At 28.5% G+C, this 18,995-nt stretch overlaps 1 protein-coding gene across 6 annotated transcripts in view; it reads left to right on the forward strand.

The window, feature by feature from the left end:
• Positions 1-17,806, forward strand: part of LOC142321868 (major facilitator superfamily domain-containing protein 12-like) — a 122,475-nt gene extending 104,669 nt beyond the window's left edge. For 5 of the 6 annotated variants that reach the window (XM_075360330.1, XM_075360329.1, XM_075360328.1 and 2 more), the window contains exons 7-10: positions 2,805-2,916; positions 4,148-4,298; positions 6,004-6,116; positions 13,412-17,806. In XM_075360330.1, coding sequence (XP_075216445.1) covers positions 2,805-2,916; positions 4,148-4,298; positions 6,004-6,116; positions 13,412-13,587 — 552 coding nt within the window. In that variant the 3' untranslated portion in view covers positions 13,588-17,806. The remainder of the gene's footprint in view (positions 1-2,804; positions 2,917-4,147; positions 4,299-6,003; positions 6,117-13,411) is intronic. The other variant, XR_012755724.1, reaches the window with a different exon arrangement.
• Positions 17,807-18,995: the final 1,189 nt, after the last annotated feature.

Genomic DNA, 18,995 nt, shown 5'->3' on the forward strand with positions numbered 1-18,995 from the left:
GCAACAGTCTGCGATGATTTGGATGCATTTCCTGTAAGAGTGGCAGATATTAAAAACCGTCTAACAAATATAGTAAGAAACAAGTGGAACGCTGAATGGAGGAGTTTAAATACAAAATTAAACTCAGTTAAAACTTCTCCTTATAAATGGAAAAGCGACTTTAAATTGACTCGCCGTGAACAAGTAGCGGTGACCAGACTTAGAATCGGTCACACGCGATTAACAAATTTATATTTGTTAACCGGCGAAGTGAGACCAATGTGCGGTGTTTGCAATAAAACACTGACAACCAAGCATCTAATAGAAGAGTGTACCATATATGAGGACCTCAGAAAGAGGTTCTGTTTTACAAATAATATTAGTGCTGATCTGGATAATGGAAATGAAGAAAATATAGTTGCATTTTTACACGCCAGTGGACTTCTTAAAAGTCTGTAAAATGGAAGTTTAAAGCTGTGGAAAAAGATACTCTAAGTGGTAGTTATATATATATATACATATAGAAGAAAGAGGAAAGATATGGTATTGAGAAGATTAATTATATTTTTAAGTTCATGGTCTTTTGAGAACCTATCTCAAATTTTAATATTGGGGCCCTTTACACCCCGTAAGTGTTTGTGATTGTCCTTGTCTTTCATGTTTTAATGTTTACTGTGAAGTTTGTGTTTTTAAATAAAATGTAAGGGCCCTTTACACCCTTACATATGACGATCCTGATGGAGATAAAAATTTCTTTTAAAGAATGTGACGAGGGCTAATGACCTTAGCAGTCGATGCCCGTAAAAAAAAAAAAAAATAATAATAATAATAATAATAATAATAATAATAATAATAATAATAATAATAATAATAATAATAATAATAATAATAATAATAATAATAATAATAATAATAATAATAATAATAATAATAATAATAATAATAATAATAATAATAATAATAATAATAATAATAATAATAATAATAATAATAATAATAATAATAATAATAATAATAATAATAATAATAATAATAATAATAATAATAATAATAATAATAATAATAATAATAATAATAATAATAATAATAATAATAATAATAATAATAATAATAATAATAATAATAATAATAATAATAATAATAATAATAATAATAATAATAATAATAATAATAATAATAATAATAATAATAATAATAATAATAATAATAATAATAATAATAATAATAATAATAATAATAATAATAATAATAATAATAATAATAATAATAATAATAATAATAATAATAATAATAATAATAATAATAATAATAATAATAATAATAATAATAATAATAATAATAATAATAATAATAATAATAATAATAATAATAATAATAATAATAATAATAATAATAATAATAATAATAATAATAATAATAATAATAATAATAATAATAATAATAATAATAATAATAATAATAATAATAATAATAATAATAATAATAATAATAATAATAATAATAATAATAATAATAATAATAATAATAATAATAATAATAATAATAATAATAATAATAATAATAATAATAATAATAATAATAATAATAATAATAATAATAATAATAATAATAATAATAATAATAATAATAATAATAATAATAATAATAATAATAATAATAATAATAATAATAATAATAATAATAATAATAATAATAATAATAATAATAATAATAATAATAATAATAATAATAATAATAATAATAATAATAATAATAATAATAATAATAATAATAATAATAATAATAATAATAATAATAATAATAATAATAATAATAATAATAATAATAATAATAATAATAATAATAATAATAATAATAATAATAATAATAATAATAATAATAATAATAATAATAATAATAATAATAATAATAATAATAATAATAATAATAATAATAATAATAATAATAATAATAATAATAATAATAATAATAATAATAATAATAATAATAATAATAATAATAATAATAATAATAATAATAATAATAATAATAATAATAATAATAATAATAATAATAATAATAATAATAATAATAATAATAATAATAATAATAATAATAATAATAATAATAATAATAATAATAATAATAATAATAATAATAATAATAATAATAATAATAATAATAATAATAATAATAATAATAATAATAATAATAATGAATTAGAAATTCCAATGATATCATCAAATTCGAAGAAAGCACATAATTACATTGCAGTTAACTAAAATTAAGAGGAAGAAAATCATAAGAGTTTAGTTGACAGCAATGATTGACTTCATAATAAAAATAATAACCTTGTTCAAACTGCACTAAATAGATATTTAAGCAAGAGTAGTTAAATTATTAATACTAACTTAAGTATTTGAATAGTAAACTTTAAAACCAGTAATTATGGTAAAAACTATTAAAAAGTAACCTAATTTTTGTACTACAATTATTTCATCATTCTATAACTTTACATATAGATTATATTAAAAAAATTAGTGTTTAAGTATAATTAAGAATCTTTGTAATGTTACAATTAATATTTTTTTACAATGAACAATATCTTTTAAAAGCATTATTACAATTATATGCATAATTTCAGTTGACCACAGAGTTGGAAATAGACGACATGAAGGAGAGAAGAATTTTTGTTAAAAAAATCCATTTAATGTCATAAAAAATAATTTATGGATTTTCCTGAAATTAGAATTCAATTAACTTGTACATATGAATGTTTTTATAATATTGAAAAGTAGTTTTTGTTTACTGTGTGCTTATATATGTATATATATATACATTTTCAGATCGCTTTTGTTATTGGTGCATTAATAGGAATTATTGCTACAGTTTGGGTATATGTGGGAAAGGGTGAATTATATGAAGATTATTTAGTGAATGTAGTTGCTGCACTTTTTGGTGAGAATGTTACTTTATTCAATAAGTTAACTAGATTTACATATTTTTTTAGTATTTCTATTTACTCTAAAAAATTTAATTTTGTATTTATTAACATTCATTACATTTTAATGAATAATTTGGTATAATTTCTGTCAATTTTGGATGACTCTTGTTGCTGTTATAAAAGATGTTTAAAAAAAGCAAAGATGTAAAACTGAAAAGACTGCACAAAAATAACTCCTCATTGTGTTCAATATTCTCATAAAAAAGTATCCATTTTATTATTTGTATAAAATCTTTTATATTAATTTGTTTAAAAAATATTTTGTGAAATCAGAGAATATATGATCATGAATTTATTAATCACATGTACCATGGGAAATGCCATTTCAACAGTTCAGGATATTATAACATTCGACTGTCAGCTAAAAAGATTATTAAACAACTTCATTAGTTAAAGAGAAAGTAAACTGGTTTTCTTTCGTGTTATGTGATAATTAAACTTTACTTTTTCTAGTAGACAAAATTTTTTTAACAAGGATATCATGCAAATGCTAGTCAAATCTGCACTTAGAATATTTTTTTGATTTCTAAACAAAATCTATAATATTTTTTTAAGTTTATCCAAAATATAGATAAGCAGCAAATAGTTCAAAACCATACATAGCAAGAATGTGCTTTAATAATGCAAATCATGAAGGATAACAGAATTAATAAATATGGATTTTAATTTATTTTTCTGATGCAAGAGAGGGTTTTTCTAACATTTGGATTAATATTTTTTATAAAAAATAGTCACATTGTAAGAAAGTTTTCAGCCATAAGAAATTTGTATACAGTATGCAGAATATAAAATTAAAAATATTAAATTTATTCTCTCTGAAGGAGAATTTTAATTTGGCTGTTCAAATAAGACTCCAGAGTATAGGAAAATTTAATTAGTATAGGAAAATTTTTATTTAACAACATAATACCAGTTATATTTTACCCTCACAAAGTGGTGGATTTTACTGAAGAATCAGTAGGTAATATCCAATATTAAACTCTTCTTGGCGATTCTGATTATTTTGAAATTTTCTATTATGGTTGCAACATTCTATGACTTCTGGCTTTTTTTATAGTAAAAAATTATTTTTAAGCATAAATTTCTTTTTTAACTTTTTTTACTTTGTGGGTATTATTTTTATTATCATCATTTTATTATGATAATTATAAAAACAGTTGCAAGCATATGTACTTATGATTTCAGGTTGTGGTGGATCTGTTATGCTTGTTACCAGCCTTAGTGTTACAGCTGACCACATAGGCCAAGACTGTGATAATGGTGCATTTATATATGGTATAATGAGTTTTCTAGACAAATTATCTAATGGTACAGCTATAATGGTAATTCAAGCGTGGTAAGTATTACAGTTAGATATGTTCACATTTATTAGTTACATAGCTCATTTAAATTAGATGCTGAGTTTTAGTTATAAACAATAATTTTATAATATTAAGATTTGTGATCATATTTCAAATAAAGGGAGAGATTGGATTAATATTAATTTAATACATCAGATGTAAATATTTAATACTTAATTATGTTTGGTGATTTTATAAATATACAAATACACAACCATTTCCCCATAGTACTTTGCAGGAGCAAAGTACTATGGGAAATTTGCAGGAGCAAAAAAGAGTGCAAGCCGTTGGAGGCCAAGATTGAGGATGCATTTATTGTTATTGGAAAATAACATTATGAGACCACATTTTCACCATTTTTTAAATGGTAATAATAATCCTGTCGCTGTAGAACTTCTGTGGTTTTTGATCAAAACATTGAAACTCGTAGTTTTCACAGGCCTCTTTTGAAATTAACTTAACTAATTAATTAATTCAGGGAGTTCTGCAGAGACCAAAACAAATGATAAGGTGACATTGCCAGTTCCACGCTATATAGTGGATGCATTAAAACCTCCCAGTCAAGTTCTCTCAATTTCTGACATCATTAAAGATGTATGCGGTCTGGTGTTGTCAGTGTGGTATATGCACCCTTTCTGTTGACCAGCTCATGCCATTTCTTTTAAATTTCTTGGTGCAATTGCACAATTGTCGACAGTACAGGTTTAAGTCTGTTGATCTGCATGGTGGCAGCAGCTCACAATGATGAAGCTCTTCCAACCTCACCAAATGCACAGCATAACCTTCCTGGGCGTCAGTGTGGGCTTTGCCACGGACTGTGGAGCTTCTCCTTGCTTCAACCACAATCTCTTTCACACATTATTGTCATAGGTTACCCTCTTTTTATCACTCATGATCAACTGCTTCAGAAATGGCTCGATTTTGTTATGTTTCAGTAGAGATTCACAGATAGAAATTCGATTGAGTAAATTTTTATGAGTCAGATCACGTGGCACCCAAAAGTCAAGCTTTGTTTTTAGTAGTTACCTTCTGTTTTGCCTTTTCAACATGTTTTTGGACAGATTTGGCAGTAAAAGACCCCATGCTTTCCACCATCTTCTGATCACTACTGAAAGAACAACTAAACCACTTTCATATTCCTTCCACCAACTAAACTAGAAAAGGGAACAAACAAGAAACGTTCCATACTCGCATGGAGTAAAAAATACTAACTTCCAACAGCACGCCATGGTCAGCATTGCAGGAACGACAGTGCTCTCTCTTCCTCTAAGCCTCGCATACAGTTTCCTATGTGCACATGCACACAACAGCCAAACACCACACCGCTGGAACCGTGAAGCGCACAGTTCCATGCTAAGATTTTTATATCTTTTTCATAGACTGGGGGATAGCTACTAAGATTAAGCTTAAGGATTATATATTGTACAAGTATAAAGAAATTATTAAAGAAAAAAGGACTCATTATATTAAACATTATTGATAATACCAATTGGAAATAGGGGGTGCTGCAGTTCCACAGTGCCTATATGCGAGCTGCCACTGGTTGTTTCAATTTGAATTATAAATTTTATCCGGTAGTGTTTTGATTTTGATTTTTTTGACTACTGAGATATTAGATATCATAAGATTGCTTAGATTTATATAGATGATTACTAGCAGAAGTATGTAGTAAAAATATTAATTAAATTTTGTTTTCATCAGGGCTTGTGTACATTGCCGGACACATTATCGAGATTCTTTAGCATTTGTATGTGGAGGATCAGCTATTATTGCATTAATTGGAATTTTGACTTTCAGAAAAAGTGTTAAAACACGTATGTACATTTTTTAAATTTTACTTTACATAAATTGTGGGCAGCAGTATTATCTTTAAATTATCTTTAATATAATATCTTTAAATTAATCTGTTGTTTATAAAAATATTCATTTTAAAAAATGGTAAGTTCTTCGCTTGATATCCAGAAATTTGTCAAAGATTTGTCTTTTGATCAAGTAGTAAACTTCTTCAAACACCATATGTGCTGATTTTCTCCTGATTTATAGGAACTATATTTCTGTAAAGCTGTCTTTATATTAAATATTTAAACAACTTTCTTTTAAATAATATTAAACATATAGCTATAACTAATGGATCCAATGAAAACCTAATAGATTTAAATTATGTATTAAAATTTTTAAAAAAATTATATAAAAGATAATATAAAACTAACAAATAATAATAATGGATACAAATATACTAAAACTGAATACAATATAAATTACAAAACATTCTATAAATATTTAATCTTTTGAATTAAAAACTGCATTATACAACAAATAATAAAATAATTAACTATATAAATAACAGAGATCCTACTAGAATAATAAAACATAACAATAAATTTAGTTTAGATAAACAGGGAGTATAAAGTTTAAAATGCACAAATTGCGATTTGGAGTATATTGGGATGACAAGCCGATCTTTTGCGATCAGAATTAATGAACACATTAATTGTATAAATAAGGAAAATAAAGTATGATCCAATTTTGCTAGACATATTTTAGAAAATAATCAGAATTAAAACCCAGGTAATTTTATTAATATCCTTGAATATTTCAATAACCTTCATAAAACAAATATTATAGAAAAATATTATATATATTTAAATAATAAAAATTTGATAAATGAACAAACTAAATTTGATAATGATGTATTATTTAAACAAATATTAAAAAATAATTTTGAGTATTAATTTGGTTATACTAATATGCTGCTTCTTATTAATAAACACAACAATTGAGAACTTCATACTGATATGACAGACATTGACATTATTTTTACATTTTGATGATCAATTGTTGTATTTATAGTTATTGTTTTTAAAATTTTAAATTCATTTAATATACTAATTTATGAAGGAAATGATTATGATGCATAACATATAAATGTTCTCGATGATAGATTAATATCCGAAAGCGCTCAGACATAATAATAAAAAATTGTTGGTAAGTGGAAATTATTATATAATTAATTTATATCAATACCAACAGCCGTGATTAATAATAAAAATAAAGCTGTCTTTTATTATATTAGTTTTAGTCACACCAGCTAGACTAAGAACTGTTTACAGAGGTTGTCTGGTACAGTAGAGTAATAGGGGATTAGTTGCATGTGTAATAGTATTACATTACTGCTATGTTACAACCAAATTTTTTGAGAAAGAATGGTGGTTATTCCCCCTCCAAGATCAAAATTGTACTTGTACGAGTTGTGACATTTTTTCTCTTCTGACTGTTTCTACATTATGACTATTCATTTTTTTGTTGATTCTATGCTCTTTTTTACCACTAAACAACTACAATGTTCGTTTGTTTTCAACTATTAGCTAGCCAATATTTTACGAATGACATACATTGGATTGTTCTAGTACAATAAAAAAAATGATCCACTCTTACATGCTGTTGATTGCACTCCTAATTTGATTTCACACTTTTAATTAATCTACATGAGAGCTTTCCTGGCCTTAATTGTGTAATTCAATGTCCATTCCTACTCTTCCTTTCTACAAGTATGGCATGAAATGCAGACATATTTCTTCTTAATTTGCTTTCTCATTTAACTATTCTGAAATTCCACTAATTTATGTGAGTTTAGCTCTTTTCATATATTTATAGATAAATTAATTTGCAAGCATCAGAGATTTACTTATCAGCTTTACCTAATCTACATTAGTGTTTACTTCACCATGCACCTATTAGTGTTTATACTTAATCAGAAAAACACAATAAATGTTTCTTTTGTTTCATTATTCTATTTTTTTTTTTTTGTTTTTTAATGTTTACCAAATTTATTTTTCAACATTTTAAAAATCATATTAACCAATAAACTTTTATTGCTGTATCAGATATCATTTTACCTGTTTTTTAATATAACATCATTGTACCTGTTATATTAATATGTATGCTGGTGCAGACTGTACCAAACCTTGTATGTTTGGTCTGTCCTGTAGGTTTGTGTGCCGTTTGAAAAAAGATTGTTGTCCTTTTATTTTACTAATATAACCGGAATTGTGATAACTACTTAATCCTAGTAATGGTAAACAACATAGCTCTGGTATTAATAAATGTGTTATATTGGTGGTGAAATTGCAGTTCTAACATTAGTTGCAAGACGAGATTCAACAGCTTATTTTTATCTTAATATTCATGTTGAATACCAGTGCTTATTTCTATAATATACTACATGTCCTAATCTTCCTTTCAGATTACTCATAATACTTTGGTTGTAAAAAAAAATCCTTTTCACATGTTTTTGAAAATCTCTAACAGATCACCATTTTGCACTCATGTTTACCTCCTGTGACTCACTTTTGTTGCGTATTTTAATGCAGTTAGTTTATTTTAGGTAGTTTTGCATATTTGATATATGATTTAATGTTTTTTAGTGAAGTATGACAATACTGTATAAAATAATGAAAGGAAAATATAATCAGTACTAACTAGAAAAATTAGGTCACTCTTGAGTCTGAACCACTTAATTATAATATCCCTAACATTTTCTAATCCTAGCTAATGTTTTTTAAATGTAAGTAAAACAACGTAAGTTACAATTTATGTGTAATAAAATTAGTGTTAGTGTAAAATAGTTATTAATTAAGTGTAAACTGGATAGAATATCTGTTTTATTTATATAATTACAATTATAAAACTTAAATATATTGAATTAAAAATTGAAATTTTATCTTTAGCTTGAACTGATCCAGGTTATAATGTAAAGCCGGCCTCTGTGGAGTGAGTGGTAGCATCTCGGCCTTTCACCCGGAGGTCCTGGGTTTGAATCCCGGTCAGGCATGGCATTTTTTATACATGCTACAAAACATTCATCTCATCCTCTGTAGAAAGAAAGGCACATAAAAGTTATTGCCAATTATAGGTGATATCATTGCCATTAACTGGGTTAATAAAAAAACCAACAAAATAAAGTTGTTCATTATAATTTATATGATTATTTTACACTACCATTCACTTAAGTACTTTTATCTACAGCTAAATTACCCTTACAGCTATTTATCTTTTAGCTAAACAGTTCCCTTTTATCAATATTGTGTGATCCTTTCAATATCTGTTCCACAGTGACAATGGCATGATCATGCTTCATAAAGAAACAGTATAGACGTAAACTAAAATAAAAACAACAATAGGAAACAATATATGGAATGGAATGCAAATTTGGCAGGAGTTTATTTCTCCCTACAAATCGCAGAACCTGGACAGAGTCCCTTGCAGCTGGATGATTCTAATCGGGCGTGTTTTTAAAAGGTTTATTTTAAGTGGCGGGTCTAATTTTTCAAGTTTTGTTTATTATTTAATATTTTAAAGACGGATTTAATTGCATTCCAATCCGTTGTTAAACCAGCGTTATCGAACCCATTTTATGGGCCAACCGCGGAAGGCTAGGCTTATGAAGCCTGTCCTCCCGACGTAATTCCCCTTCAGACCGTCCACTTCCTTTCGGAAGTCCTTTCGGTGCTAACGCTTCATAGGCTAGCAGGAATACGCCACAATGGGGCACTAACTATCAGGAGGGAGCAATGCGACCCCTACTCCGGAGGAGTCGCAATTGCTGGTTTATTTTATTTAACTTGTAAGTTTTAAAGGAGAGGTTGTGTAGAAGTTCTTCATCCACTTCTGTTATGGCTGCCTTCCAGGACGCATCTCTGCTGGGCTCTGTTCCGGACTCCAGTCCGTGATGTTGGGGCGAGTAGAAGGTCTTCCTTCTTCTTCATCTTCTTCTTCTCCCTCTTCTTCTTCCGATGACCTCTTCATTCTTCTTTGGCCTGCACTTTCCGAGAATTGGTAGTAACCGAAGTTACATATCGTTAACCTTAAAATTCCCGAGGCCCCGAAGGGCTGATCGGGGGAAAGTGCAGGTTTCTTCCTTCTTCCATGCTGTCAGTGGCTGCTGGGCTGATGGCTGCTGAGCTCGTTCCCTCTTTCTTCGTTCTTGAAAGGAAAGGTAATAGGGAACTTACAAAATGGTGATACCTATTCGCGATCGCGGTTTTGGGGCGGCGATTTTCTTATAAGAAGTAAACAGAAATTATTTACTGCACATAATTATTAATCTCCAGACACACGTGTGTCCGGGAAGTGGTTGGGGGGACCGCGTGGCCGCAGTGAAGAAATAATTTGTTTATTGTGGTGGCTGTTGGTATCTACAACAAAAGAAACAGAACACACACACGAAAAAATAAAAAATAAAAAAATAAATAAAAATTTTTGACTTTTATTCTATTTTAGAATGGCAGGATTAAGGAAAAAAGGCCGTTTCCCAAGACGGCACGACGAGTCGTTCCACACCCACGTTTCTGAAACAAGAGAAACAAAACACACGCAGGAAAAAGAAAAAAAAAACAAAGTGAGGACCGTGTTTTTGTTTTAACCACGACTTACCGTATTTTGATGTCTTGAGACCGTATAACTCGCGAAAACCATTCACTCGCGACCCCGGAAATGCCACTGACGCGCTATTCCGTTTGTGGCTCACGCGATATGGAGGCCCCCAAGCCTGGTCCGTCGATTCTCGGCTCCCGCACCGCACCATCACGGTGGTTCGTCCAGGACGGCGTGAGACCGCTTCCTTACACCTGTCGGGGTTGGGTCCTCTCGGCAGATGTCCCGAAGATGACTGTGTTCGGACACAGCCGCTCTCCCGAACTGTCTGCGCCACCCCCACCTCGGACACGGATTGCAATCTCGCATCGGATCGGAGAGTGGCGTTCCTGACGAACCACGGAGCTCCAAATATCGTCCGCAACGCAATGTTTTGGACGACTTCGATCTTCTTTTGAAGCGAGGAGCTCAACAATGCCCCCCATGCCGGGTAAGCGTATGTCAGAATCGGCAGCACGTACAGCCGAAAAATGAGTAACTTAGTTGCCAGTGGGTACGGACTGGCACTGTTCAGCACTGGGTATAGCGAGGCTCTGGCGGCCTTAGCCCTCCGGGTCGCATAATTTACATGTTCGCCGAAGGTAAGCCGCCTGTCCAAGACCACCCCCAGGTACTTAACCGTTTTCTCAAAAGGGATTTTCTCCCCTGAGATTTCCAGCTGCCTGGCCGGTTTGCGTGTCTTGCATGTGAACATCACGGCCACCGATTTTTCACCGTTGACCCTGATTCTCCACATATCGAGCCACGGTTCCACTAAGTCCAGTTGCCTTTGGAGCCTCCGGACCGCGTAATCCACATTTGCGGATTCGTAGAAATATGCCGTGTCGTCTGCATAAAGGGCCGTTTTGACCCCTTCCGACAGCGGCATATCGTTCACGTACAAAGTGTACAGGAACGGGGAAAGCACCGCTCCTTGGGGAACCCCAGCGGCTATTTCTCTGGTAGAGGAAATTGTTTCCCCTACGCGCACGACAAAACGTCGGTCTAGCAGATATGACCGCATCAGTCTGACATAGCGGTGCGGGATCGCCGAGTGCGCTAATTTATAGAGTAGCCCGCTATGCCAAACTTTGTCAAAGGCCTTGGCCACATCCAGAAAAACGGCTGCAGTCACCGCTTTCCTGTTCAGGCCTCCGACAAGGTCATCTATTATTTTTACCAGTTGGAGGGTCGTTGAGTGACCCTCCCTGAACCCAAATTGCTCCGGCCGCACTTCTCCCTCCATATATCGCCTCAGTTTTTCGAGGAAAATTCTCTCGAACAACTTAGACAATACCGGTAACAGGGAGATTGGCCTATAATTCCGTGGGAAAAGTAAACTTTTCCCCGGTTTGTGTAAACATACGACTTTGGCTGTTTTCCAACAATTCGGGAAATATCCAACGTACAAAATGGACGTGAATATCACCGAAATTGTTGTAATCACGGAGGCCGGTATGTTCCGGAATGCACGGGCGCTGATCCCGTCGACACCCGGAGCCTTGTCGTGGCTTGTGGCCTTAATGGCTGCGGAAACTTCCGCCTCAGTGACTTGGTCAATCTCTAGAGGGGCGTCCTCCACCTGTGAGAAATAATCTACAAGAAAGGACTCCACCTCGGTTGTGTGCTCGTCGTTCGGGGCGGGAGGGGTTTAGAGTAAATTGTTCCTCCAAGGCGTCGGCGAAAACCTCGGCCCTCTCCGCCTCCGAATATGCAAGAAAACCTCACTGCCCCACAACCGGTTGGCGAGGCTTCTTCCCTTCTCGTAGTCTCCTGTTCAACCTGAACACCGAGGACATGTCGTCGGAGATCGAGGCGAGGTATTCGTTCCACGAATCCTCTTGATGGCTTGTCAGCAGCTGTTTCACCCTGTCCGTTTGATTATAAAAGGCCAGCTTATCAGCGGGGGACAGGGTGATTCGATATTTCCTCCTCAGTCGTCGTTTCTCGGCTATGGCGTCGGAGATATGAGGAGGGAGGTCGTTTCGAACAGCTGTTCGAGTTTTGGCAAACAATATATACAGTATTATATATTGTTTATTGTAATTTAAAACAAATAATGCAAATTTAATAGCCCTGTCATAAAAACAAATAGTAACATATCAGCAAACAGTATACATTCAATTCCCATGGAATGTAATCAAAATGAAAAAAATGCTTTGTCATATTGTAATGCACATCAACTGTTATTAAAATAACGTTTTATGAAATCCTTCAAAGAAATTCATAAAATAAGCTATGGTTAAAATCATGTTTTAATCACTTCCTCTTTATTTTTTTTTTTGTTTCATGAAATACAATCAAAATAATCTGCATCGTATAAGAATTTAATTTATATTTATTTATGTAGTATTCAAATAATTTGATTTGAGAAATTTAAATAGACTGAAACTTTATTTATTGGTATTTAATAATAAATCATAGAGCAGTTATAAGAGAATCCACTAATCAAATTCATTTAATCTAAAATAAATTATTCCGTCAGTCATTGAGCCAGTATCAATCAATAATTTATAAGGAAATGAAGCTTACTTGCCCAGTACCAGGCACATATTTTTACAGTTTGCAATATTTGTTTACCTTTTATGCTGTAGCACTAGTTTTTTATGATATTCCTCATCTGTCCATATAGAATAATATCTATCTGGTTAAGCTTTCCTAATTAACAAAATTATTTGTTTATTAATTTTTTTTATAGATGGTGATTATGTAGCTAATGAAAATGAAGGCTTTACAAATGAACCAGATGCTATACCAGATACATCTGCTATTACTTCAGAAGATCTGAAAAAGAGTGATCCATCTTCTTCAGTTACTGTTGAAGTCTCTCCTGTACCTGCAGTTGACAGTAATGGTGTCCATAGTGACATATGAACTACGATTGAATATTAAGTCATGAGCATTGACATATGATATAAAATTATCATTCATTAAGAGTAATAAATTAATTTAAATTAATTTATTTATTTATTTATACATGTTATAGTTTAAGTTTAGTACAACAAAAACACTAGATTTGCTCTAATTACTCAGCTAGTGGGAAAAACTTGTATTGTTATTTGTATTTTTGAAACATATCTATCTATTAACTGATCTCTCCAAGAAATTATTATACTTACAGTTGATTAACTCAAAGAATTGAAGTCAATAGTTTAAACATCTTGCCGAAAACATATTTTCTTAAAAGAACTGAATCCTTCTCAGTCCATTGTATTATAAATTATTTTAGCATGAACTAAACAAGCAGTTATTTCTCATTGTAGTAATCAGAAAGATAAACATAAGTACAGTATCAAATGTGTTTTGGAACTATTTCTAGAACCATTCAAAATTTAATCTATATTCTCATTTCCATACAGTTCTATGATAATATTTCTTTTATTAAAAATCCCTAAACAATTGTCTCAATGACTGTTAGTTGGTAGTAAGTGAGTATATCTCTTGCATTTAAAGTATATATATATATATATTTTATTTATTTCGGTTAAACATTTTTTTTAGTCCATTTTTTTTCAATTTTTCATTCGTGACTGAAAAAATATTTGTTCTAAATCTATTTTAATGTTTTTAAAAATCATTTATTTTAAACTAACAATTTTTACAAAATGTAAAAACTAATAATTTATTATGTAAATGTAAACAGTTTAAGAAATTATAAATAATATCACTGAGGTTGGGCTTAGGCCCAAAAGTGCTTTGATGTAGTAAAAGATTACAGGTTAAAGTGTTTTTCTTAATTCTGTACTGCAGAGGCTGAAAGAATATTATATTGTGTGTGTATGTGTGTGTGTGTGTGTGATGGTAAATTTGATTAATCCAGTGATTATGCATAACTACTAGTTAATTTGATTAATCACTTCCAATGTTCCAATGTTGGAGAATTTAATAAATATAAAGCAATTTATTAAATATATCGGTCATTTTAATATTAAAATAACAATTTGACTATAAGCAGTAATTACTGAGTTGGTTATTTAAATAATTAAAGCATTGATGTTAATTAGTCGAGGTAAGCGAGCGAAGGTTATTTTGTAAGATTATGATGATTCTGTTTACTGATGAATTGTATGTATACCAGCATAACCTAACCAAATATAACCTATGCTCACTAACCTCAACTAATTAACATTACATATACAAACTATATGTTATGACCGATTAATTAAATTTACCAGTAATTATATATAATTACCAGATTAATCAAATTTACTAAAACATATATATAATATATTGAACAGTCTAGCATTCTAGCAGCAGAATGTAATTTTTTATAAAAGTAATTATCAAGTAGTAAATAACTTACATATTTTCAAAATATTTGAATCAAACAATAAAGCATCTAAAATAAAATAATTTTCACTTTTAACAGTAATAATCATCTGCATATTTTTTTAACCATGTCAACTGACCTACATTTCTTACTTCAAAAATTGTTTACTTTGTGATATTGTAATTTTGTGAAATAAAATTACTTTAAAAATTAAGATATTACTTAACTTATAGCAAGTCTTCTTAGTAATTTGTAAATAGTAAATTTTTATTTACACATTCCTTTCTAACTCAGTATTGAGTTTTTGCATGAGTCGAAGGAATTCAATTGAAGAATCATTTTTTTTTTTTTAATTTATATTAGATAAATCACATTATCAACATTTTTTGTGCCTATAGGCCATATTGCAAGTATTCTCATTATCATAAGTGTTGTTTTATTTTTATAGATATATTTATCTACATTTCAGTCTTTTATTTAAAGATGAGCATTATTGAAATATGAATTTATATGTATTTTTAAATGATTAAAAAAATATGCAATTTTTTCAGATTTAATATTTTATTCATTGACTTAGCCTTTTTCTGTGTTTTGAATGTGTTGCATATTTTGGATGTGCCTAATGTACATACTTGGTTTTGTTCATCTTTATGAAGGCATTATCTGTATTTGTTAAGACTCTTATTGCATTTATGTATGTTTAGAACATATTATTAGTGGTTTCTTGGTAATAAAATTACTTTTAACTGTAAAATCCAAAGATGTTTTAAATTTTCAAAAGTGAACTAAATATGAAACTGTTTTGTAGATATCATACTGAAAGAGCAAAAAATACATAAAACAAGTTATAAAGGACGGTGCTAAAGCATAACTGAAAATTAGGAAGGAAAGCTACATTATATAATTTGCATTAAATTATGTCATTAAAAACAAATATAAGAATAATTCAAATGAACAGAGAATGAAAAGTATTAAAAGAATTTGCAGATATTACAACAGTATTAGAACTTGAACTGTGTGGTAGATAACACATCTTGGTATTTTGCTTTGATGTTGCTGTTCCACTCTCTTACAGTTTCCTTACTATTCCCATATAAACAAATTTCTTTAAACTTTGAAAAAAATATTAAATTCTTACAATTTGCTGGAAACTATATAGATTTCTCTTTATTTCTTCCAGAAGATTCTGATTCACATCCCGTTCAAGCTTTCTCCGCTTGCTACAAAATTCATTTATCAATAAAAAAAAAAAAATTAAATCAGAAGAACAATAGTGGTAATTGGCATCAATCTGTACTTGCTGAAGTAAGTAGATCATCAGCCTTCCCTAAAGTGTTTCTTATGACCAGGGCAGATCTAGTCCGACTTCCAATCAGAAAAATCATAATATACTACCTTTCTCTTACTATTTTAGAATAATTTTGATTACAGTCCATAAGATATATCTCTTACCAGCACACATAGCTTAACAATAAGGAAAAATATGTTTTAGGAAGAAAGATGATTATTGTAAGGTTGTAGAATAGATATGGTGCAGGTGGTTAGAAATGGTTGGAACTGTCCCAGAAAATTTTCATTTCCCCTTTTGCGGTTATTCATTGATACAAATGTATATTATAAATCCAAATTTATGAATTGATAAACATTCAGGTTTATGTTAATTATTTACGCATTATTGTACTATCCTTAATAAAAATTTGATCCATCTCGATTATTTTGCCGATGCTTAAAGTAAATTTTAAATATAAAGACTATCTGCAGTTATCTATTGACTAATAAATACTTAAACATGCAAGTCATTCTTTACATTATGTTTTTTTCTAAAATGTTGCAATCCTGAGTTATGTTAGACATAAATTATAATGATACATTTTTTTTTTTAAACTAGTTATATCAACCTCTATTTATTTTTTTTATTGTTATCTAATCAGAATTTTTGTTGTACTAAAGATACTCTAATTAAAACTGTGATTTATTGTTAAAATTAAAAGAATTTATTATATATATAGATGTAAGATAAAATATATAATTAAGAATTTATTTTTTGTGCCGTATTTGTTTTATTCTTTTATAAGTTGTTTACATATTTATTAATGTATTTTCCTTAAGTATCATCATCCTAAACTGTTATTGAAAATTTAATATATGGTTTAGAGCATAAGGAAATAAATAGATAAAAAAGAAATGTGTAAGTATGCTCAAATTATTTAATCTATCGGTAGAAACTAAAAAGAGTGTGTTTATAAAATAAAGAGTATTAATTGAAACATATTTTTTTAACTTTCATTGAAACAGTAGTGTTAGAAATAAATTTTTATACACATTAGAAAGTCATTTAAACTATATTATTAAAAAAAAAAAATGTGTAATATATTGTAATTTATATTTATATGAAACACATATATCATCACTTGTAATAAGCATTACATTTTATATTCATTATATTTATTTTTTATGGAAAGTAGATTCTTAATATGATAAAATTGTAACAGTACTCATTGTTTACAATATTAGTAAATAACTTTTTATGCTGGAAAGTACAATCATATGTTATTATTGTTTTTTTTTTGTTTTTTTTATTTAGGAATAACTCAAATCAGAATAAACTGCTGACCAAATTTTGTTGACCGTTTGTTGTGTTTATTTTTTGTATATAATATAAAACTGTTGGAATATGTTTTTATGTATCATCAGTTTTTCATATTATAATATAACATTTAATGAAAAGAAAACAATTATAACATCACCCACATTAATCTAGAAAACGTTTTTTTAAACTTGCGAAAGTTATGTATTTTTTTAAATATATATACTTATTTAGAATCTGTCAATATTCATTATTTAAAACCTATCATTATTCAGAAACTCCTCTACCCTGTAAAAATATTTATTCAGAAACCAACCTCTTACAAATGATTATGTTACAACTGATTAATGATACCATTTAATTTTTGTATTAAATGCTGTGAAAACTGCTGAACTTATTTATTGTTATAATTAAAATAAAAAACAATAAAATGTAAATGAAAAAATAGTAACTATCATTTTATATTTTTTTATATTTGGCATTTAACATTATATACACATTTTTATTCAGATTAGTACATATATTTACTTATAAAGTTAGTTTATGTGCATTTCAGTTTGCTAAGTCTTAAATCTTAGTGTAAAATTTGTTTTTAACAAGTTGAATATGAAATGTAAGAAAAATCAAGCTTATAAGTTTCATTGAAGTTAAATTTCATGAAATAAAAAAAAAAATAGTTTGTATTACACTGAAGAATAAAGATTCTTCATACTATTGAGAAATAGTTTTAACAAATGAAAAATTCAGATTTTTACTGTTAACAAATAATTTATTTGTCCAACTGTGTTATTTTAAAAAACATGGTTCAATGTATATCATTATAATAGGGAAGAAATATTAAATTAATATTTTTTCATTAGTTAGTATGACCTTTTAATTAAGCGTATGTTTTGAGAAAAACAAAGGAAAACAAAATTAGATATTAATATATTCAAATATTTTTGGACAAATGACAATTACATCAACAAATTATTTTTGAACAAATTACATTTACATCACCAATCTAAGTCTACCAGTTTTTCATATTTTTACAATCATACTTCTTAAATAATATTTAATAGAATAATATTTACTTACAAATATTTTTTAATTCTTTTTTGTTTTAATTTTTGTAGCTTCCATCAGTGATTTGTTTGAAAGAAAGAAAGAAAGTGGTCATTAAAGTTAAGGAGTCTTATCTTGTAAATTATTATTAATTTATGGAGGTTTAGTAAATGGAGTTTTTTATTTTCTTGGTTTTTTTTTAAGTGTAAGTCGTGATAATTTATTGAATAGTAATTGAGGGGATTTATCATCTAAAATTTTCATTGATGATAATAATAATTTAGAGATTTCTTCATTAACATTTCTGCCTTTTTGAATCTGTGTCTGTCACTGTGATCTTTAATATTATTTTTTTGACTATCTTATTTTGAGATTAAAAAA

The sequence above is a fragment of the Lycorma delicatula genome, chromosome 3 (assembly GCF_047948215.1).
Source record: "Lycorma delicatula isolate Av1 chromosome 3, ASM4794821v1, whole genome shotgun sequence".
NCBI classification, from domain to species: Eukaryota; Metazoa; Arthropoda; class Insecta; order Hemiptera; family Fulgoridae; genus Lycorma; species Lycorma delicatula.